At 36.8% G+C, this 23,218-nt stretch overlaps 1 protein-coding gene across 1 annotated transcript in view; it reads right to left on the reverse strand.

Moving 5' to 3' along the window:
* Nucleotides 1-23,218, reverse strand: part of grm5a (glutamate receptor, metabotropic 5a) — a 31,732-nt gene that overhangs the window by 6,959 nt on the left and 1,555 nt on the right. Inside the window, exons 2-7 of the mRNA XM_077242686.1 lie at nt 22,462-23,200; nt 13,974-14,223; nt 4,389-4,624; nt 2,682-2,928; nt 2,286-2,454; nt 1,481-1,607 (exon numbers count right to left, since the gene is read on the reverse strand). Coding sequence (XP_077098801.1) covers nt 1,481-1,607; nt 2,286-2,454; nt 2,682-2,928; nt 4,389-4,624; nt 13,974-14,223; nt 22,462-23,146 — 1,714 coding nt within the window. The 5' untranslated portion in view covers nt 23,147-23,200. The remainder of the gene's footprint in view (nt 1-1,480; nt 1,608-2,285; nt 2,455-2,681; nt 2,929-4,388; nt 4,625-13,973; nt 14,224-22,461; nt 23,201-23,218) is intronic.

Raw genomic sequence — 23,218 nt, forward strand, 5'->3', positions numbered from 1 at the left:
TTATACAACTTGAAGTGTTAATGTCATAGCATATGCAAAAACAAAGAATAAAAAGTGTATTTATTAAGGATTGCTCGTTTTCACTTAATTATACCGAATGCAATGATTAATGTTAACATATTATATTATAAAGTTTTACCATTCACTCTTGATTATGATCATTTTAGCATCTACACATTAGCTAGATCAGCTTGAAAAATACAGTTTTTAGGAGTGATTTGAGCTTAAAAATGTGATTTCTTGTTTTAAAGGGGTGGTTGATTTTGATTTCACTTTTCTAACTTTAGTTAGTGTGTAATGGCGCTGTTTGAGCATAAAGAACATCTGCAAAGATATAAAGTTCAAAGCAAAGGGAGATATTTTCTTTTAAAGGAATTGCTTTTTAAGGACTACAATAAACGGCTGGTAAGGACTACAAGAGCTTCCTCCCGGGTTAGTGACATCACAAACCCTAAAATTTACATAAACCCCAGCCCGGGAATGCTATTTATAGATTATCATGACAGAATATGCCAATAAATGACTAGAAAATAAGTACACATAAGCTACATAAATTCATCAACTAACCAATCAGAAATGTTGTCTACATGTTGTCACTTCTTCTTGAATCACACCATCATTGTCCGACTCCGGTTTAAACATAAAAGGCTAAATGTTTTTCAGTGCATGTCTGTGTGAGGTAATCAAAGCTGCTAAGGACACAAGCTGTTGTAGCTCCGCCCCCTTTGTCGGGAGCAGCAGCTCATTTGTATTTAAAGAGACACAACAACGGTGTGTTTTTGCTCACCATTAAAAAGTAACAATTTTAACATGCTATATAAAAATATCTGTGGGGTATTTTGAGCTAAAACTTCACATACACACTCTGGGGACATCAGAGACTTATTTTACATCTTGTGAAAAGGGCTTTATACCACCCCTTTGATTTTAAGTGAGACTGTAGCCGCCACATTGAACATTTGGATTTCTCCTATTTATATATTTACATGTGCACCATCTTTGCTATATAGTCTTTGTAAAGTGCATAAACTATATTGAAGATCATATATATATTGAAGATCAAATAAATATATGGTATAAAATCAACAGCTACTAAATGTCAAAAATTGGCACTCAGGCTCTCGCATGAATAGCAGAGAGGCCTCGGCTCTCAGTAATGTACTACATGCTGAGAGACTGCTGCTTTAGGGCTTACGCTTGACAGCAATTCTGGAACATTCTGACGGGAACCCCCGCCAAGTCCAAATCTCTGTTTTTGGCATGAAGTTGCCATGGTCCAGATTCTCAAATAACGCTCTAAGAGATAAATGGGTCTCCTATGTTATTCCGTGACCCAAATACTTATATCACACACTGTTGTACAAGATGATAAGCTTATGTGGCTGGTCTAAGAGTTTTAGAATCATGGGTAAAAGACGGTTCTGACTTCTAGTTTAACTACAAGAAGAACATGTTGCTCTGGAAGTGGATGTAGAATCACCTGTGAGGTCATCTGTAGGCCAGGATCCAAGCTCACATGCACGGCAGGTGTATTCATCAAACACAAACTCGTTTTCTTTACATGGAGTGCAGGTCCAGCAGCAGCTCACTTCACCCTTACGGATAACCTGAGGTGGTCAGAACAAAACGGTCATGTTATAGATTTTTGTGAAGAAAATGCTTGCTCTCAAAGCCGCCACCACAATGCTATATTATTGTGGGTGGTTTCAGCGCACCTCTATGTGGTTAATAAGGTGTTCTAAGTGGTTTTTAGTGCATTGATATGTGGTTCCTAAGGTGTTTTGAGTGGTTAAAGTTCCACCTCCAAGTTTAGATGATAGTCTCCTCCCTAAAGATGGCTCAGACTCTTGCATAAGTCTGTATCTGGATTTTTTTTTTTGGTGCTTTGCAATCAAATATGTAAGTCACACACAAATTTGTAATTCTGCTGAAAAACCACTCCTATTAAGCCACATGATTAGAGATATCAGATTTTTGAGAAAAAAAGGCTATATTAAGGCATCTTTACACAGCTGACTTAAGGCTGCTTTGTGCCTGCTCAAAATTCTGTGTAAAGACACATCGCAGCATAAAAGCCAGACTAAATTATGCCTGCTCTGATCCACAAAACCCCTTGTATAACAATATGCAGTTAGAATTGCTGTGTAAATTACATGTATGCCACCACTGAGCAACATTACACAGTCTGTGTAAAGGCTATGTATTTCAAATAAATAAAAAAAAACACATACGCACTTACATAACACATTTTTCTTTTCAAAATGTTCCTTCACTGCATTTTTCACCTTTATCTGAGCTTTTTCACAGGGATCACTGCACACTGATCTGATTATGGCACTGCTGTTGGCCCAAATCTCCTCGTCATCCATCTTCAGCCCACTGTTGTCCCAGCTGCCCACGTGTATGTAGCTATAGTCCTCCTCACTCATCTGTTTAAAGTTCATGATCTCATACCTAGAAAAACACATGTAAAAGCAATATCATGGGCATGAAATGGCTAACCTAGAGTCATTCTTAAAACCATCAACATGGTTTGCCCATATAGCCATTCAGTCTGAAGGAAGATACTTTTGAAAATGACTTCACAATGACATCAACGAGAGATTATTTTCATTCTCTTTGAAAGGAGTTTAGAAGCACATTCTGACTTGTGAATGGAGCAGAATATGAAAGATTCCTACCTCCCCGGGGAGTCTCCGTTCTCATCAAACAGCACTACTTCTCCCGAGACACCACTGAAGTTTGTCCTCATGAGGAATTCTAAGAGTTTACCTCCATCAATCGGCCTCATGGCTTCACAGAGGCCTGCATAGCCGGGACACAGAGACTTCTGCATGGCGTGCAGGCCGTAAGCCATAGAGTAGATGGCATTGATCACAAAGCCCATCTTCGTGTCCTGAGCATACTGGTGTCGGAGCAACTCTTTCTCTGTGAAATGGTGTAGTGAAAACAAACAACATATTGAATTCTAAAGTCAATCTTTTTTATTAATATCGATTTAGTTTAGATTAGATTTTTTTAGTGCTTTCATCTGCCATAGCAATGTCTTTATCATCATTTGGGGGCTTTTCTCAGTTTAAATTGATATTTTGTAATTCATTTGATAACAAAGATTCATTGTTAGATGGATAGATGAATAAATGGACGAAAGGATAAATAGAATGGATGATGAATAGATGAATGAATAGATTCATTTATGTAATAAAAGACTGATGGACAGATAAATGATTGATGAATTAATGGATGGATAATGAATAGTTGAATGAACAGATGGACTGAAAGACTGCTACATGAATGGATGGATGGATGATAGATGGATGGATGAATGAATAGATGAATGGACAACTGGATGGATGATGAATAGCTGAATGAATTGATGGAATAAAATACTAATGTATAGATGGGTGGATGGATGAATGTATAGATAAATGGATGGATAAATGAATGATGAATAGCTGAATGAATAGATGGGTGGATGTATGGACGACTGCATGGATGGATAATGAATAGTTGAATGAACAGATAGAATGAAAGACAGCAACACAGATGGATGGATGATAGCGGATGGATGGATGAATGAATAGATGAATGATAACTGGATGGATGACGAATAGCTGAATTCAGTGATGGAATAAAATACTAATGTATAGCTGGGTGGATGGATGGATGAATAGATAGATGAATGGATAAATGAATAATAAATAGTTGAATGAATAAATGGATTGAAAGATGGGCGGGTGGATGGATGGATAGATGGATGGATAATAATAATGATATTAAATTGTATTTGTAGTGCACCTTTTTAAAACTCAAAGCACTACAACATGTACAAAGTAACAAATCAAACAAAAATAATTAATATAAAAAATATACAGTAATAAATTATAAATTAAAAGCGTGACTAAAAGGATATGTCTTAAGAAGCAGAATTCCTAATAGATGGAGGCAATTTGTTCTATAACTTAGGCGCATGGATGGATGGATGACTGGATGGATGGATAGTGAATAGTTTAATGAATAGATTAAATGCAAGATGGGTGGATGGATGGATGGATGGATGGATGGATAACTGGATGTCTGGATGGATGAATGGATGGATGGACGACTGGATGGATGGATGCATGAATGAATAAATGAATTGAATGAATAGATGCAATGAAAGATGGGAGGCTGGATGGATGGATGGATGGATGGATGGATGGATGGACAGATTGAATCACTGATGGATGGCGTATGGATGGATGAAATAATGAACAGGCAGACAGATAGACAGGTGTATATATATATATATATATATATATATATATATATATATATATATATATATATATATATATACATATGTGTGGGTGTGGGTCTGTCATGGGCAGAGATCATCTTCCACTCACTGGTGCAGGTCCTGTTGTATTTGAGACTCTCTTGAGGATGGCCCTTCAGCCGGCACTGGAAGCGGTGCTGCCAGAACTCGATGAACCAGGGGTCCCGGAGGTTGGTGTCCGGCTGCAGGTTCAGGTAATAATCATCAAACCATGTGACGTAAGCAGACTGAAGCTTGATAGTGATTCCCCCAGCTGCCTCCCTCTGGAAGCCATCAGTGACATCATAGCGGTCAGCCCAGCCGTCGCTGCAAAGTGTGCAAGAGACAAGTGAGTAATGAAGGTTTTTTTTATAGAACAAACTCCTTTGAGACACAGACAGGGAGCCTCCCAGTCCAAACTGACCCACATAACAGCCAAAGCCCAGTAGTTATTATGACCAGGTTACACTATGAATTAGGTCTTGAGGACACAGCCGGCCAGTATTTCATACTGACAGCACTGTCACAGACTCTGGCGGGTATAATAAACCTCTCCATGAGATGGATATGCTCCAAGGCTTCCCTATTAAGGAATATAAAGGGATCTTTGAATAACGAGATTAATCTGTTTTCTTCCTCCTCTTTCATACAAACAAAAAATAAATAAATGATACTTTTCAGCATCCTCTCCATCTATATGTTCTCTCACACTTCCTAAACTCACAGCGCTAAATGTTACACAACTCAGCAGTGTGTGGGAGGTATCATTTTTGTTCTCATGGTAGGTAAGGAGAGGCTTTCATAACTTGTCCTTGGAGGCAAAAGCAATGGGAGGGAAAGCATAGAGGAGCATGTAAGCAGGAGCTTGAATCATCTCATAGAAAAGAGCTGAACAGCTCATAAACCCACACACTGACCCCAGAGGGTCAGCCTCCCTCTGCCCACTGCTGCTACAGGAAAACTTACAAAGACAGCAAAAATGCCAAAGCAAAGGCGCCACAGTCTTTACAGGATTTCTCACAACATTTACAGCACATTAAAGCATCATGTGCATACTGCAAAATGATGCCGGGGCGATTTACTGAATATTTGATTTTATTTTGGTGCCAAAGTAATATTAATCAACAAAAAGGACATTTCTCTCTTGCTCTTTGAGTTATAACTTGCGTAGGTGACATTAAAGATATTTTAACAGTACATGAATACAGTACATGAATATTTTGAACGGCCAGTTTAAATGGATTGGTTAAATGAACACTGATTCAACTGATTTTTTTGTGTCAGTACTCGAAGATGTTCATGGAAATACTCAGACTCCGGTCAGATAAAAGTTCCTCAGGTTTAATACAAATAAAAAATACCATCAAAACCAAATCAGTTCAAATACAATAATAATATCAAGCTTGAATATCGTCTGGAAAATAAAGTATGAAAAATATTGAGAATTTTTTTTTTTATGTCACAGAGCCTATGTGCTCTATAGTGGACTAGTCCCTATTTGACTATGGCTTCATAAGTCTATATAAATAAAAACATTTATTAAGTTTACATGTGCAAAAATCGTAACCACATTTAAAACTTTTTTTTTATTTCTTTCTTTTTTTTTTATTCAAGCAGATACGGAACTTTTATAAAATAAAAAATAATCACCAAATCTGGATTTAGTGAGAATTAAAAATTAAAAAAGAAAAAAGAATAAAATAAATAAATAATAATATTTATGAAAGGATATTTGCTTTAAACGTCAATGTTTCAGGAAAAACATGCCCGTGGGCGTTTCACGTTTTGGAATCTACACGAATCACAGTTTTAATCCGTTAACAATTAGCCCACAGAGGAATGACACACACACGCCTATGTGGGATGCTGCTGTATTAAGGACAGAAAATAATAACACATTTACACCAACAAATGCTGCAAATAAGCTGCAAAGTGATTAAATTAGGTTACATTGTAATCCATCCCCGGGGTGGAGTCCGATCAGCCCTCATCAGCTACGGATCAGCTCTTGTGCACACTTCACTGATGAACAATTCGACAGATAATACAACAGAATACAATGCAGTGTCCTCTCCCTCACTAGAGACAGATGGCTGGGCAGAGTCTGCAAACTGCTCGTTAGTAAATAATTGAAAGCCATTCAGTTGTGGAACGGCAGAGCTTGGACATCACTGCTTTTGTGGCTGTCAATAGGCTGCTGAGAGCAGATGTTTTCAGACAGCCTTTCATAACAATTGTTTTGCAAATTGGGACAATCTTTGAAGGATGAACAAAAAATGTTTTTGGTCACCATATCGAAAATAACATTTAAATTGGATAATATACAGACTTTTGAGCTTTGAAGTGCTGGAAAAAGTTTTGAAGTACTTGAAAGTCCTTGAAAAGTCCTTCATTCTTATAACAATGTCAAACTGTCTAATTTTCTTGGTTATGATCAAAGCTATATGCGATTCATCTTTGGACGCACCGGACACACACTTGTCATATTTTAAAGGGTTAGTTCACCCAAAAATGAAAATTCTGTCATTAATTACTCACCCTCATGTCGTTCCAAACCCATTTCGATCATCTTCGGAACACAAATGACGATCTTGATGAAATATTTAGTTTGGTTGATGAAATATGAGAGATTTCTGTCCCTTTGTTGTCAGCTATGCGACGAACACTTTGACGCTTCAAAAAGTTTAAAAAGAGATCGTAAAACTAATCCATGTGAATTGGACGGTTTAGTCCAAATTTTCTGGAGAGACACGACCGCTTTATATGATGAACAGATTGAATTTAGACTTTTATTCACATATTAACATTGATCAGCGAACATAAACAGAAGCTCAACCGAACCTGCTTGTTGTGCAAAAACAAACCTCATTGGTCCTAGCAGAACCAGAAACGTGCTGCGTAACACGAGAATGAACCTCATTGGTTCTGGCTGAAGCTCAAACATGCTGCGTAACATGAGAATGAACCTCATTGGTTCTTGCTGAAGCTCAAACGTGCTGCTTAACACGAGAATGAACCTCATTAGTTTTTGCTGAAGCTCAAACGTGCTGCTTAACACGAGAATGAACCTCATTAGTTCTTGCTGAAGCTCAAACGTGCTGCGTAACATGAGAATGAACCTCATTAGTTTTTGCTGAAGCTCAAACGTGCTGCGTAACACGAGAATTAACCTCATTGGTTCTTGCTGAAGCTCAAACGTGCTGCATAACACGAGAATGAACCTCATTGGTTCTTGCTGAAGCTCAAACGTGCTGCGTAACATGAGAATGAACCTCATTGGTTCTTGCTGAAGCTCAAACGTGCTGCGTAACAGGAGAATTAACCTCATTGGTTCTTGCTGAAGCTCAAACGTGCTGCATAACACGAGAATGAACCTCATTGGTTCTTGCTGAAGCTCAAACGTGCTGCGTAACATGAGAATGAACCTCATTAGTTTTTGCTGAAGCTCAAACGTGCTGCGTAACAGGAGAATGAACCTCATTGGTTCTTGCTGAAGCTCAAACGTGCTGCGTAACATGAGAATGAACCTCATTAGTTTTTGCTGAAGCTCAAACGTGCTGCGTAACAGGAGAATGAACCTCATTGGTTCTTGCTGAAGCTCAAACGTGCTGCGTAACATGAGAATGAACCTCATTAGTTTTTGCTGAAGCTCAAACGTGCTGCTTAACACGAGAATGAACCTCATTAGTTCTTGCTGAAGCTCAAACGTGCTGCGTAACATGAGAATGAACCTCATTAGTTTTTGCTGAAGCTCAAACGTGCTGCGTAACATGAGAATGAACCTCATTGGTTCTTGCTGAAGCTCAAACGTGCTGCGTAACATGAGAATGAACCTCATTAGTTTTTGCTGAAGCTCAAACATGCTGCGTAACATGAGAATGAACCTCATTGGTTTTTGCTGAAGCTCAAACGTGCTGCGTAACACGAGAATGAACCTCATTGGTTCTTGCTGAAGCTCAAACGTGCTGCGTAACATGAGAATGAACCTCATTAGTTTTTGCTGAAGCTCAAACGTGCTGCGTAACATGAGAATGAACCTCATTGGTTCTTGCTGAAGCTCAAACGTGCTGCGTAACATGAGAATGAACCTCATTAGTTTTTGCTGAAGCTCAAACATGCTGCGTAACATGAGAATGAACCTCATTGGTTTTTGCTGAAGCTCAAACGTGCTGCGTAACACGAGAATTAACCTCATTGGTTCTTGCTGAAGCTCAAACGTGCTGCGTAACATGAGAATGAACCTCATTAGTTTTTGCTGAAGCTCAAACGTGCTGCGTAACATGAGAATGAACCTCATTGGTTCTTGCTGAAGCTCAAACGTGCTGCGTAACAGGAGAATGAACCTCATTGGTTCTTGCTGAAGCTCAAACGTGCTGCGTAACATGAGAATTAACCTCATTGGTTCTTGCTGAAGCTCAAACGTGCTTCGTAACATGAGAATGAACCTCATTAGTTTTTGCTGAAGCTCAAACATGCTGCGTAACATGAGAATGAACCTCATTGGTTTTTGCTGAAGCTCAAACGTGCTGCGTAACACGAGAATGAACCTCATTGGTTCTTGCTGAAGCTCAAACGTGCTGCGTAACACGAGAATGAACCTCATTGGTTCTTGCTGAAGCTCAAACGTGCTGCTTAACAGGAGAATGAACCTCATTGGTTCTTGCTGAAGCTCAAACGTGCTGCGTAACAGGAGAATTAACCTCATTGGTTCTTGCTGAAGCTCAAACGTGCTGCGTAACACGAGAATGAACCTCATTGGTTCTTGCTGAAGCTCAAACGTGCTGCGTAACACGAGAATGAACCTCATTGGTTCTTGCTGAAGCTCAAACGTGCTGCGTAACAGGAGAATGAACCTCATTGGTTTTTGCTGAAGCTCAAATGTGCTGCGTAACACACAAGAATGAATATTGGTTCTCGCACGTCAAGCGAACCTGCTTGAGCTTCCATTTATCACAACTGAGGTGTGAGTTGATGAATGTTTATATGTGAATAAAAGCCTAAATTAAACCTGTTCATCATATATAGCAATTGTGTTTCTTCCAAAGGAGGGACAGAAAGCTCTCAGATTCCATGAAAAAGAGATCTTCATTTGTGTTACGCGTTTGAAACAACATGAGGGTGAGTAATTAATGATAGAATTAAAATTTTTGGGTGAACTATCCCTTCAAGTTTGATGCTGTTGTCAACAGCATTTTGGTCGTTTTTCACTATGTTTTGGCTATATCTTTGCATGAATATCAATTTAATTCTGTCAAATGCCTTCAATATGTGTATATGTGCTTGTTGTGATATTTGAGGGTGGCTGCTGCAGCAGCATTTATAGAGTTAGGAAAGAAAGAAAATATGAGGGACATTTGATGATGTCATAAGTTTGCCATACTTTGGCTTTTGATGAATTGACACCACTGAGTCGGGTAAATGAATGAAAGCCAATGAAGCAGACATGCATATGCAGGGCATTACGTGAATGAATTAAATCAGAAAGCTGCCAAGAAACCAAAGAAAGTACGTGGAGATTTTGTAAAATGTCTTGAGACACTTTATCACTTTTGCAGTCACATAGAGATCAAGTTACTGGAACAGAGACAGTGGCCATATTCTGATTGAACCAAAGAAAGAAAAAACTCAACACTCGGCTGCCTTCCCTGGAGCTGGTGTCTGACACCTCATCAAACAAACACACACACATAAACTCGGTCATCCACTCATGCACACACAAACACACCTCACCCACGCATTACATATGGACACACACACAATCACTGGCACCCCCATAAACATGGCATCTTCTCTCAGCCCATCCAGGCTGTCTGGAATGCCCCGAGGCCCAGAATAAAGACCATGACACCATTTTCTGAAATAGATCCTCTTTAAATATTCTGAAATATAGGCCCTTACCACAGAACAAATCCTGTTAAACTTCACCAAAACAAATATTTTCCAGGTGCATGCAGGTTGATATTATCTTATTACAAAGTTATTAAAGGAGCTGATCTCAAAACAATGGAGTTTGTTAATGATTTGAAAAACTATGGGTATTGAAAAAAAGCCAAAGTAAATTATTGGATATTAAATCCGGATTAAATAAAAAATCTAAATTGTACAAAATTATTTCTTTAGAGAAGAAAAGAAAAAGATTCAAAGCACATGCTTAAAACTCTTCTTTTCAAACATTGGTGATTTTTAGAGAATTTAACTTGCAATTGTTTCCTTAAAGAGCTGTTTTTGGTCACAGAAATAAAGCTGAAATAAAATAGATCAAAAACAAAAACAAAATTAAGAAAGTCAAAATTAGAAATGTTGCCTTGGCAACCAACTGAAATACATAAGTTTAAGTTGAAATACTAAAATTACTAAAACTTAAACAGAAATAAAAATAAATGAAAGCTAAATAGAAACATTAAAAACCAAACAAAACATGATGAAAGTGAATGCTCTGAAAAAAAGAGCTCATTCTAATTATTAATATTTATAAAATATTAATAAATACTACAATAAATATAACTAAAATAACACTGGTAATTCACTTTGATTCAGTGTAATTAAAAATATCAGCTGCTCCCTTTTGAGGTCACCACCACAGTGGACCATCCACATGTTTACTTGGCATATGTTTTACAATATTTAATAAAACCAACTAATTTTTAATTACTGTTACTGTTACCATTTTTAGGTTGCCAGTTGAAGGTATGGTATATCAGTAATTATACATATTTTCACCAATCATTTACATTAAGCAGAAGGTATTCTTATCCAGTCCATTTAATATAAGCTCATCCTTAAAGGTGCACTAAAAGCGTGCACTAACCAGAACTGCAAAAAATTATGTTTTCCCAAATGCTCCCAACAGCTCCAGTATGTCTACCATTGTTTGGATGAACAGGTAGTCCCACCCCAAAATACACCATTGGTTGAGCCAGATATTGTTGATACTCAACTGAACTTACCTATAGTCATCTCTGCATATGAAACTGGGATAGGAGAAGGAATTCTAACTTTGAAAAAAATGACAATTCACTTTTAAGAGTAAGCGAATGTCTCAATACCAAACTGAGGAGCTCCTGAACAGAAGCAGGAATTGGAGGGATTATTCTTAGTTTAATATCTCAAAGACATAATACATTATTTCAGTCCTTAATATCCATAAGCGATTTATTAATGGAACGGCGAGAACTGAATTGGGGGTGAAGCTAAAAATAGATAATTTAGATGTCACACTCCAGGAGATTAAAAATGGGAAGACTCATTTCTTACTTCATTTGACACTATGAATAGCACATGCACATTTTTCAAGATGTCGAAGCCAAGTCAAACTCTTAAAATACTCTTTTCACAGGATCTGTCATATACAATTATCTTTTTATAAGTCATTGAATGGTAAATTAGCAATCTTTCACAAATAGCTGAAGCGTCTCTGATGCATTTGTGAGGTAAAATTTGAAATGTGAGAGTGTTTAAGAGACAGTCTGTACCTGTTGAAACAGATACAGTGTTACAGAATTAGTTCGGTGTCACTGCACCTCTCAAGTCTTGATTACAGAATCAATAGGCTCACTCAAGAGGAGTTATCATTAATCAAGTGCCTATCACTAAAACAATCATAAATCACATACCTTGCTTCAGATGATTGTTCACTATAATGGTGATGATGATGGTGATGGCAACATTTGTGGTGATAACACACAGAAAGATGAGCCTTGCAAAGAGATGCAGATGATGATCAACAGGCGTGGGTGGACATTTAAAAGGTAAACACAGTCTCTTTGAGATACCAACAGAACTGCCGGATGGTGTGGCCCTTTCTGAACCGAAAATATCTGTGGAAAAAGCACTAAATGAACACAAGATAACAGGCAGTAAAGAAGATACAGATGAAAGGTGTTGGGTATTGGTTTTCACATGCCCTTTTTCTCAGTAACTACAATATGGTTTTGAATCAAACATCCAAATACAGAAATGTATGTTTAGGTTTCTCAATGTGTTGTCTGAGTAAGTTCGCACATATGCATACTTTTATAAAATTGATTAATTATAACAACAGTTTTTTTCGGTTTATCTTTATTTTACTTTTATATTAGTAATTTGTTTTACACATTTTTGTTGTTCATTGAATCATTTTGTGCTTTAAAATAGTTGTATTCATTCATTTTTGTGGAGAAACCTACGGAGCCCTTAAAGGGACAAGGTGGTGGAAAATAAATATAAGATGGGAGGACAAATTATGTCACTGCTTTGTTCTGTGTTCCCCCGAGAATCTTTGCGTTCCCTCACAAAATTTTTGTGTTCTCTTGAGCAACTTTGCGTAAAATGTTTGCGTTCTCTCGAGAAACTTTGCGTTCCCTCACAAAATGTCTCAAGATACTGTGCGTCCACTCAGAAAATGTTTACTTTCTCTTGAGAAACTTTGCGTTCCCTCAATTAAAAGTTTAAGTTCTCTTGAGAAACTTTGCGTTACCTCACAAAATGTTTGTGGTCCCTCGAGAAACTTTGTGTTCGCTCCCAAACTCTTTTGTGTTCTTTGCGAGCGAACGTGAAGTTTCTCGAGGGATCGCAAACATCTTTGCGATGGGACGCAAAGGTTTTGTGAGCGAACGCTAAGTTTCCCGGGAACACAAAACTTTTTTGAGAGAATGCAAAACCATTGAAATATGTTTTTTCCCCATTTCTCATATTTTATCACTATATGTCCTTTAAGTGGCTCAGTAGAAACCATTAAATAGTCTGTCTTTTAGTTTTGCATTTGACCCTTCAGTTCAAAAGTTTGTCTGTTTTTTTAAAATAAATTATTATTTTTATTCAGAAAGTATGCATTAATTGATCAAAAAGTACAGCAAAGTCATTTAAAATATCACCAAAGATTTATATTTCAAATAAATGCTGTTCATCAAATTCTATTCATCAAAGAAATCTTTTATCATTTACAATTGTCATGTTTCCACAACAAGATTAAGCTGCACAACTGTTTTCAACATTGATAATAAAAATAAATGTTTCTTGAGCATCAAATCAGCATATTAGAATGATTTCTGAGGGATCACTGAAGACTGGAGTAACGATGCTGAAAATTCAGCTTTGTCATCACAGAAATACATTACATTTTAAAACATTTAAATAGAAAACAGTTACTTTGAATTGTAATATTATTTCACAATATTATTTTTTACTGTATTTTTAACCAAATAAATGCAGCATTTGTGAGAATGAGAAAATGTACAGACCTCAAAATGGTAGTGTATTTGATATATCAAAAGCCCAAATGTAAATGGATTCTATTTTGAAAACTTACCCCATTTCATAACATGCCGCAACAAGCAGTAACAGTGGAAATGTTTAATAAGATTGCGTAGTCATCACAACTCAAATATAATATGTGTCTAAACAGAATGTAACATCCAAACACAAATCTACTCAAAAACATATCTACTCTGAGACACTCTCTAGAGTAAAACATGTTGCAACTAGCCCTTGTCTCTCCTACAATCTTTCTCAAGTGAGTAAGCTTTTCTAATACACCACCTACACTTTGAGAAAAAAAATAGATTTGTTTTCCAAAAATGCCCAGAGTGCTTGCCACAGACACAATTTCAGGAGTGTTTTCTGGCTGTTTCTTTGATAAGAAAGCGTCTGTCAAGAATATAAATCCATGTGTATGGAGTACACGTGATTGGTTACTCACCTGCCAACCAACAGGAACTCTCCAACTAGGCGGCGGCGTCTCATGGCCATGAGGATGCCACGCACGGTCATGCCCTCGCAGAAGCACGCCACCACACGAGCTTTGGGCAGGTGGCTTCTGAGCTTATCAAGAAGACGGTCAAAACTCTGTTCTCCAGCATTGCTGTAGATCTTGTCAGAGTGGGCGATACAGATGCCCTCCTTTGCTGCCATGTCTTTGAAGGCCTCCATTCCACTCTCACCATAGTTCCCTGAAGATTGAGAAATTGAATGATTTTTAAGCTTCTGTATATTTATATAGTTCTGTATTAGACTAGATTACAGTATTGGCCAAAAGTGATGTCCAGAGGGGATATTTGTTTTACTGACCTACGAGTTCAATTAAACCATCAAAATGTGAGGAAAATTGGATAATTTTCAAACATTTTAGATATGAGGGAAGAACAAAATTAACTTGGTTAAGGTATGTAACTGACTAAATTATTTGGCAAACTACAGCTGTCACTTGGAGTTGAGGAGGAAGATGAAGGAAGCGAGTGAACAGATAGCTTGCCACTTAAATATACTTTATTTAACACAACAAAAAAAGGAAGAGTTATCCAAACAAGAGAAAATCCAGGTCACAACACAACAGCTTACACACATAAGAGAACACTGAAAAAGGAACAGAACAAACTGTAACAAGAGATAACAAGCAAGAACCAATCTGTAACCATGACAACTAATGAGTGATAGGAACACAGGAAACAAAGAGGCAGCATATGAAAACATGGAAGGTAAACTAATAATTAACTGAAACAAACACAGTGACAACACAAAACCATGGCTAGAAATGAAACAGAAGACAATGAAACTAAACATAACAATAATGTGAAAAATTGACTACAACACAATCAGTTATTAATATTTTGTTGGATTTCTCGTTTTTGCATGTGTTAATAATTTATTTGTATGACAGCTCAACCAAAAATGATGTCTGTACAATTTGTTTCATTGCATGTTTTATTGAGTTATCACAAATAAAACAACTGACTCCAAGCACAATCTACCCAAAATGTTTGGAAAATCTGTAACGGAATTTGAATAATATTTGAATAAAGGGTGAAGATGTAAATTTTACTTGGCCGGACATCACTTTTTTCCACTATATTATATTGTATTGTATTGCATTGTTTTATATTATATTATACTAATAAAATAATACATATATAAAATGCATTTATTTATGTTGTGTTTATATTATATAAGAAAAATATATTATATTATTTATTATATTATATATAATATTAAATCAGCTTTGTGATTAAACATTGATTCAATAAAATATTTATATAAAATAATTAATTAATTGTGTTTTTAATGTAAAATAGCTTGAAATTTTACAGCTATAATGTAACTCTGTGACAGCAATGGATGTCAGAAACATGTTGAGTGGTGCACAAAACAATCCACACTAAAATGTGATGCTCAGCCTGACAAAATCATGCTGAAATTACTTTGTTCAAATCTTCAGGGGGAAATGAGTCATAGGTGTTACTCACAGTTAAGAACAGCACAAGGTTTGACTGACTTTCTCACATTTTATTCTCAACATTATTTCTCCTGGTGTTTAGAACTAATATCTATCCTACTTCTTCCTTATTACCAGAAAATGATGAGTGGGCCAGCGGAGGAAAGTGTGAGATTGTTTCTCAAAAGAATATTGAGCACTATTTTGAGAGATCATGGAAACGTAGATTTCTCATGAAATTACCCTTTCAAGCAGTTAGTAATGTAATGTAATGTCAGATTTACTGCAAAGACACCAAAATAATCATCTATATTCTATAAAAGGGTCCATGTTCTGTGCTTTGCTTCCTGTATATATTTAGTAAGAAACATAAATAGATTTTACTTTTTCATGCTTAGAAAAACTAATGAAAAACAGGCCACGGTGCCCCTCTTTCACAAAGCGTCAGGGGTAAACTCCCCCAATTTACATAAAAATCAGGTCACCTACTTTTGTGTGAGGAATGTTCCAAGTCTTCACGCATTTTATGAGGTGCGAATTTGATACATTTGCAGAGATGGCTTGATACTCTAATTATAAGAGTATGAGCACTGGTAATGAAGATTACCAGTGATTGAGTATTATTTAAAAATCACAGTACATCAGCCGTGGTTAACAGTCTGGACTTGTAACCTAAAGGTTGCAGGTTCAAATTTTGCAGGGGTGTTATGTGGACTGTGAAGTCACTGAGATGCCCTATCACCACTGCGTCCCAAGGGAAAGCATTTAACCCTAGTTTGCTATTAGCATTCCAGCGAGTACGCTGTGTTTGTCAAGGGGAAAACTGTCCATTTCTGTTCATCCTCACATGAGAGTTTCGAGGAACTGTACCAACTGGACAGGAACTGTACTGTTATGCATTACATTTTAGTGTTCCAATTAATAATGCCTCAATATATTAATAATGTACACGGCCATTCTAATCCTTGGGGTCAGCAAGATTTAAAAAAAGAAAAGAAATTAATACTTTTATTAAATTGATTGAAAGTAACAGTAAAGCCAAATATAAAGTTTTGTTTTATTGATTAAATGCTATTTCAAATCAATGCTGTGCTTTTCAAATTTCTGTTCATCAATGAATCATGGTTTCCACAAAAATATTGAGCAGCATGACTGTTTTCAACATTAATAATAAGAAATATTAGAATGATTTCTGAAATAATTTAGAATTATGTGACACTGAAGACCGGAGTAATGATGCTTAAAATTCAGCTTTGCCATCACTGGAATAAATTGCATTATTACAAATACTAATATATTAAAATAGAAATAAGTTATTTCAAATAATAATAATAATATTAGGTGTAATACTATTTCACAATATTACTGTTTCACTGTACTTAATAAATGCAGAGAATAAAGAATCTTAGCAACCCCAAACTTAAATGAAACATAAAGTATAGTGTCTTGTCTGTATGATAAAATGTGAAATATTAACTATTATTGTAACACTTTAACTAGTTTTAATATTGTAATATTTTAACTAGCAAATGCCAACTAATGACAAATTCCTCCAGGAAATGAAACAACAACACCAAAAACGCAAGTATCAGTATTAATAAAGGATTTGATGGATTCTGCAATGTTTTGTGGTTTGCCTCACTCTAAAACGTTCTAAAATGTTTGCAAAAATTACAGAAATCAGTATGATAATATCGACATTTGAAAAAATAAAAACAAAAAACAAGAGAATGATCTCTCAATCCTTAACTGAGCAAAAAAGTTATTTAGCACCAGACTTTCTGTTTACTTTAAGGCCATTGTGTAAATGATCAAGGTACTGTATAAGTGTGTCGCCCATGTAACTTCATGAATATTTTGATTTGATTTTATTTTGATTTGATTTGATTTTATATTTTGGTAAATTTACAATGCAATTTTTTGAAATTGTATTTCAAAATTTATGCAAAATTTATGCAAAATTTATGCAAAATTTATGCAAAATTTATGCAAAATTTATGCAAACTTTATGCAAAATTTACAAATGCAAACTATCAAATGCATTTCATCCTTCTGATGACTTAGGTTTGAGAAATGCACTTCCAAATGATTCCATCTCTAATCTCTCTCCCCAGGGAAGGACTTCTTCAAATCTTTCACTCAATTACTCAGTGCCAGTTCAGTGAATTAATTCTCTTGCTGCGCTCAAACTTCACTAGAACCTTCTGTCTCAGATAAAAATGGATATATAATAAAAAATAATAAAAAAAATAAGTTACATAATATTTTCCAAGCATTTCATCGATAAAAGGCCGAAATCAAGTGGTCTCAAAATCCTATTGGTTGGTCACAATAAGCAATAATGTGGCTAAAATGACCTCTGCACACAGTAACAGATATTTTGATGACCTCACCTGTCTCTTTCCCTCCTACAGAGAGATAGACACTCAAACAGGAAAATTCATTAAACGCCCACAGACAGTGAAAACAGAGCTAAAGATGTAAATGATCATCATAGTCGCCTTTCAGTTAATGATTTCTGTGTGTTCTATGATCTGTCATGAGGCCAAAAAAGGCCAAAACAAAAGCACAGCAGCAACACAATACGTGAGCGTGGCTATTAACCATTCATTCTGTGTACGCTGTGTGCAAACATCAAAGACACTCTTGAACATGATGAAACAATAGATAGACAAATCTGCAGGAAGGGATGATTCTGCTTGGCACATCATTTTGCACATCAATATACCTCCAGTAAATTACTTTTTTTAATTAAAAAAGACAGTAAATCTCACTATTATATATAAAGCTTTCATTACTGCTAAAACACATTTGTCGAAAGCATCACCCACTTTTTCAAACCCAAATCTTCAAACTACATACAGAGAACATCTGACTCTTCTGGCAAAATCAAACAATTGCCTCAAAAGCATTTTATCTGTGCTGAAAATCAAATAATGCTTACAGATCATACACACAGCGAGTCAATATTATAAACACTACAGATAATTCATTATACACTACATCAAAAAATAGAGAACACAGAATCCAAAGCATGAAGTTACAGAAAAAAATTATTTTATGTAAAAAAGTATAGTAATCACAACTTACAGTAGAAAGGTGAACAAATTGGATACTATATGCACTGCAAATTGTACTGTAGTACAAATAGTATTGTACTGAATATATTGTATTGTATAGTAGGCCTATTGAATGTCTGTATAAAATACAGTGACCCAACTGCAAAAGCCAAAAGCCAATTTTTTTACCTTTAGTTAGTGTGTTTCTGTTTGAGCATAAACAACATCTGCAAAGTTACGAAGTTCAAAGCAAAGGGAGATATTTTCTTTTACAGTAATCGCTTTTTAAGGACTATACAACAAACGGCCGGTAGGGACTACAATGAGCTTCTTCACGGGTTAGTGACATCACTAACCCTAAACTTACATAAACCCTGCCCTTGATTATCATGACAGAATATGCTAATCAATGACTAGAAGATAGTTAACTCCACATCAGCTACATAAATTCATCAACTAACCATTCAGAAATGTCCTGTTGCATTCTACGTTGTCACTTCTTCTTGAGTCTCTCCATTTTTGTCCGACTCTGGTTTAAACATAAAAGGCTAAAAAAAAAATGTTTCAGTGTGTGTCTGTATGAGGTAATCGAAAGATGCTAAGCTAACACATGAGCGGTTGAAGCTCCGCCCTCTGTGCCAGAAGCAGCAGCTCATTTGCTTTTAAAAGGACACACAAAAAAAGAGCGTTTTTGCTCACTCTTAAAAAGTGACAATTTTAAAATTGATCATTTTAACACAAAAAAATATCTGTGGGGTATTTTGAGCTAAAACTTCACATAACTCTGGGGACATCAGAGACTTATTTTACATCTTGTGAAAAGGGCATTATAGGACCCCTTTAGTAAAAAAGCATGTTACAGAACACTCAGGATGCTTTCACATCCATAGTTCGGTTCATTTAGTCCGGACCAAGGGCGAAAAATGATACTTTGATGAGTTTTTCAGGCATTTTGGTTCCTTTTCAGACCACACTGATTGCTCTGGTCCGAATCAGTTGATGAAACAAACCAAAATGCAGTCACATGACAACATCCACATCACTCGTTGGCCAGATGTGTCTTGAAACGTATTTCCATAACTGCACTTCAATTGGTCAGAATTACGTGCAGAAAAATTCAGACAGAACTCCTGGAAGTAAACAAAGAGGAGGAAAATCCAGCAGACAACATGTCACTTTTTACTATGGTGAGCTGTTTGCTAAACAAAGTGAAGATTTCGCAGTTTGTTTTAGAGCAAGCTTTTGTAAATTGACCTGTAGGGGGCAATCAAATCTAATGCCGTTCGACTTTGGCTTAAAAGTAGCAAAGAAGAACCTGTTTGGTGCAGATGTAATCCACCTGGGCTGTTATCAAGTGTACTGCTGGCTATTGATGTTCCCTGAGTAAATGAACTATCTTGAACGGATCTGTCTCTAGCAAGTTATTACTCTGTTCTTATGAGTTTTTGAAAGTTGGGACATATATATATATGGTCATCAGACCAAATTTCTATGAGGCTTTGCACCTCCTCACAACTCCAAGTTTGTCCGCGAGCTGCCATGCTAAAAGTGCAAACTGTCAACAAACATTAATCCTCGTCCCATAATGCACAGCGCAGCTGAGTACGGCAGCCGGTTTAGTCCAAAAATGCGCAGTTCTTTGGCAGTTGGGTCTGTACGAGGTCTGATCACGTTCTCACCACAAACGAACCGCTCCAGAGTTTGTTTGAAAGCGTACCGATACCACCTCTTCGAGGGGGTCTCCGCACTCTTGTTTGGTCCCCTTTTGATGTGCACCCGAGTGCCACTGCTGCATTCACACCTGCCCAAACGAACCGCACCAAGGGGGACAACGAACTCTAGTGCGATTCAACCGAACTAAATGAGGCAGGTGTGAAAGCACCCTCAAAAGAGTTTTGCAAGTGCAAAACCAAGGTCAACGAAAGATTCATTCTTCATGTTGGGTCCAAGCATCACAAGCAATGGAAATGTTGTCTTTTGCTGGGCAAAGGGAAAAAGCCTCTGGAGAGCCAGATCCAGCCTTGACAACATTCTTCACACCTTGCTCGTCCTCAGCCTCTTCCTCCTGGTTCACCACCTCTTACACATACTCTTTATCATCTCCCTCCTATATCGTTTCCATCCATTGTTTGTATAAACATTCAGTGCAACATTTGAGTCAATTTAGGCACTCTGAACTGACTTGTATTATGTACTGTTGGTTTGGTCACATCATTAGAAATAAGTGTGAACAATTTTGAGTCGCTGTGTGTAAACGATGGCAACTGTGTTGTAGTTGCACAGAGCGAAATGTGTTTTAGTGAGTGAGAATGTGTATAGAGTTTTGCAAAAAATTTGCAAATGGTGTCTTAACCCCTTAAACTTGTTTAATGTTTTACAGAAAGAGTGATTTATTCAACAAATTGGTTTAGGCTATTTAGAACGTGGTTCAGAAAATAGTGTTTTAGCAATTCAGAGAAACTGTAACATACTTTTTAAAAGGCATTTCAAGGGTTATTTTTATCTAAAACAAGGCAAAACACCTATTTTCCATTGGTGCACATTGATTGACAAGCTGGTTAAAAACCAGTCTGTTTTAAAAAAAAAACATTTGGTCTATTTTATCAATAGAGCCAACAAATGAGCCCACAAATTACAAATGTCAAAGTATGATATTCTAAAAAATGGAGCTACAGAATATGCAAGCAAATGAATCAACATCATGGAGCTTTTCACAGCTCCCTGTTCTGTATGTGGGTGAAAACTGTGGTGGGCTCCACATTTAACTACCCACTGGCAATTAACACCTGTCTGTGAGGTCATCATTCTTCCAGCCAATCTGCTTGAGTTTGTAATATACAGTAAAAATCTAAAATAAAAATGATTAAAAGCTACATATAGTTGTGCTGGGCTAGGATTAACCGCGATTAGTCGCATCCAAAATAAAAGTTTGTGTTAACATAATATATGTTTGTGTACTGTGCATAATTATTTTGTATATTTAAATACACACATATGCATGTATATTTAATAAATATTTGAATGTATTTACTGTATATTTATACATACTGTCTATTATATATAAAATATAAATATTTTATATGTAAATAACACATTTGTCTTAAATATATAAGCCTACATGCATATGTGTGTATTTATATATAAAAAATAATTATACACAGTACACACATATTTTATGTAAACGCAAACTTTTATTTTGGATGCGATAAATAGTTTTTCACTATTTCACTACAATCACAACTATATAGTTATATTAAAATAAATAAATATAATTACAAGAACACCCAACAAAATTACTAAAACTTTAACTAAAAATAAAATGAAAACAAAAGTAAATAAAAATTAAAACTAACACAAAATATAAATAAAATCTACAATAGCATGATACTCCAAGATATAGAGTCTGACTTAGTGCAGTTTAAATGGTGTTAAATCTTTTCGAAACAGGTATTATTTAATTAATAAGTACTTAAAAATGAACAACAGATTCCTGGATCTTGTGTATATGTGTCACAATCCGCATCTGAGACATACACACTTTATAAAGACTGTGATGTGTCATTTCCCTCTATGAATAATAAAGATATTTATTAGACCTAGATAAAGGTGAACCACAACAAATAGAGTGATACATTATCACCTAAAAAAATCTCTCTGCAAATCTCTCACTTCAGACCACTTCAATCTCTCACTTCAAATCTCTCACTTTCCTTTAAATAATAGTGTTACGTGCTGGTGGAGATCTGGAGTTTCTCACGGGAAGAGTTTTGTGAAATACTAATGCGAGGAAGAAATTAAACTTCCAGAACTAAAAAGAAAAAGACTTCTGCTAAAAAAAAAGAGGCACGGCAGATTCTGTTCTTCTAAGAGGCGTTGGAAAATCTCATGATATCCGTGAAGGAAGGAGAGAGATCACGTACCTTCAGTGTGAATGGCAGATACATAGGTCCAGTTGTATCGTTTGACGATGTCCACCATCGCTCTGGCTTGCTGGGCGTCGGAGGGCACCACCCTCATGAAGTACTTGTACAAAGACTTATCGCTGAGATCCATACTGGTAGCCGAATACGCAATCTGGGGAATGTTGAACAGCTGAAGGAGATTCTGAACCTGGATGGCCACAGAACTGGACCCAGGCCCGATCAGCCCCACGATGGGCTTCTTCCCTTTCATGGGAGTACCTCCATCTTCAGTTAAACACTTGGTCATGCCCTCCTCCTCCTCGGCCGAGACCAGGGTGTCACGGATAAACTCGATGCTCTGCTCCAGAGCCACGGCCGAATGCCAGCAGGAGTCTCTGATCTCGCAGCCCAGCGTGATGTTGGGTAGGATGTGTGGGTCCGCATTGATGCGGTCCAGGGTGTGCATCATGGCCTCCACCCGCTGGATGCCGTACTGCTCGCGTACGGCACCGCACTTGCGCTCGTGAACCTTGTCGGCTGGAGGCTGATGATGGACGGAGAAGAGCGCCCCGATGATGATGTCGCCGGGGATGTGGGCCAAGACGCGTCGCTCGCTGGCCTGGGCCTTCGCTAAATTATCCGGCCGCGTAGGACCCAGCCTGTCTCCGATCAGCACAAACAACAGTAAATGTAAAATCCCCATTTCCTCGGCCCTCTCGGATCAGAGTGTAGAATACAAGTAGGTTCCTCAGGGCATCTGAAAGAGTCACAAGAA

Source organism: Siphateles boraxobius, unplaced genomic scaffold (genome assembly GCF_051911475.1).
Source record: "Siphateles boraxobius isolate OS27281-9 unplaced genomic scaffold, OSU_SipBor_1 25, whole genome shotgun sequence".
NCBI classification, from domain to species: Eukaryota; Metazoa; Chordata; class Actinopteri; order Cypriniformes; family Leuciscidae; genus Siphateles; species Siphateles boraxobius.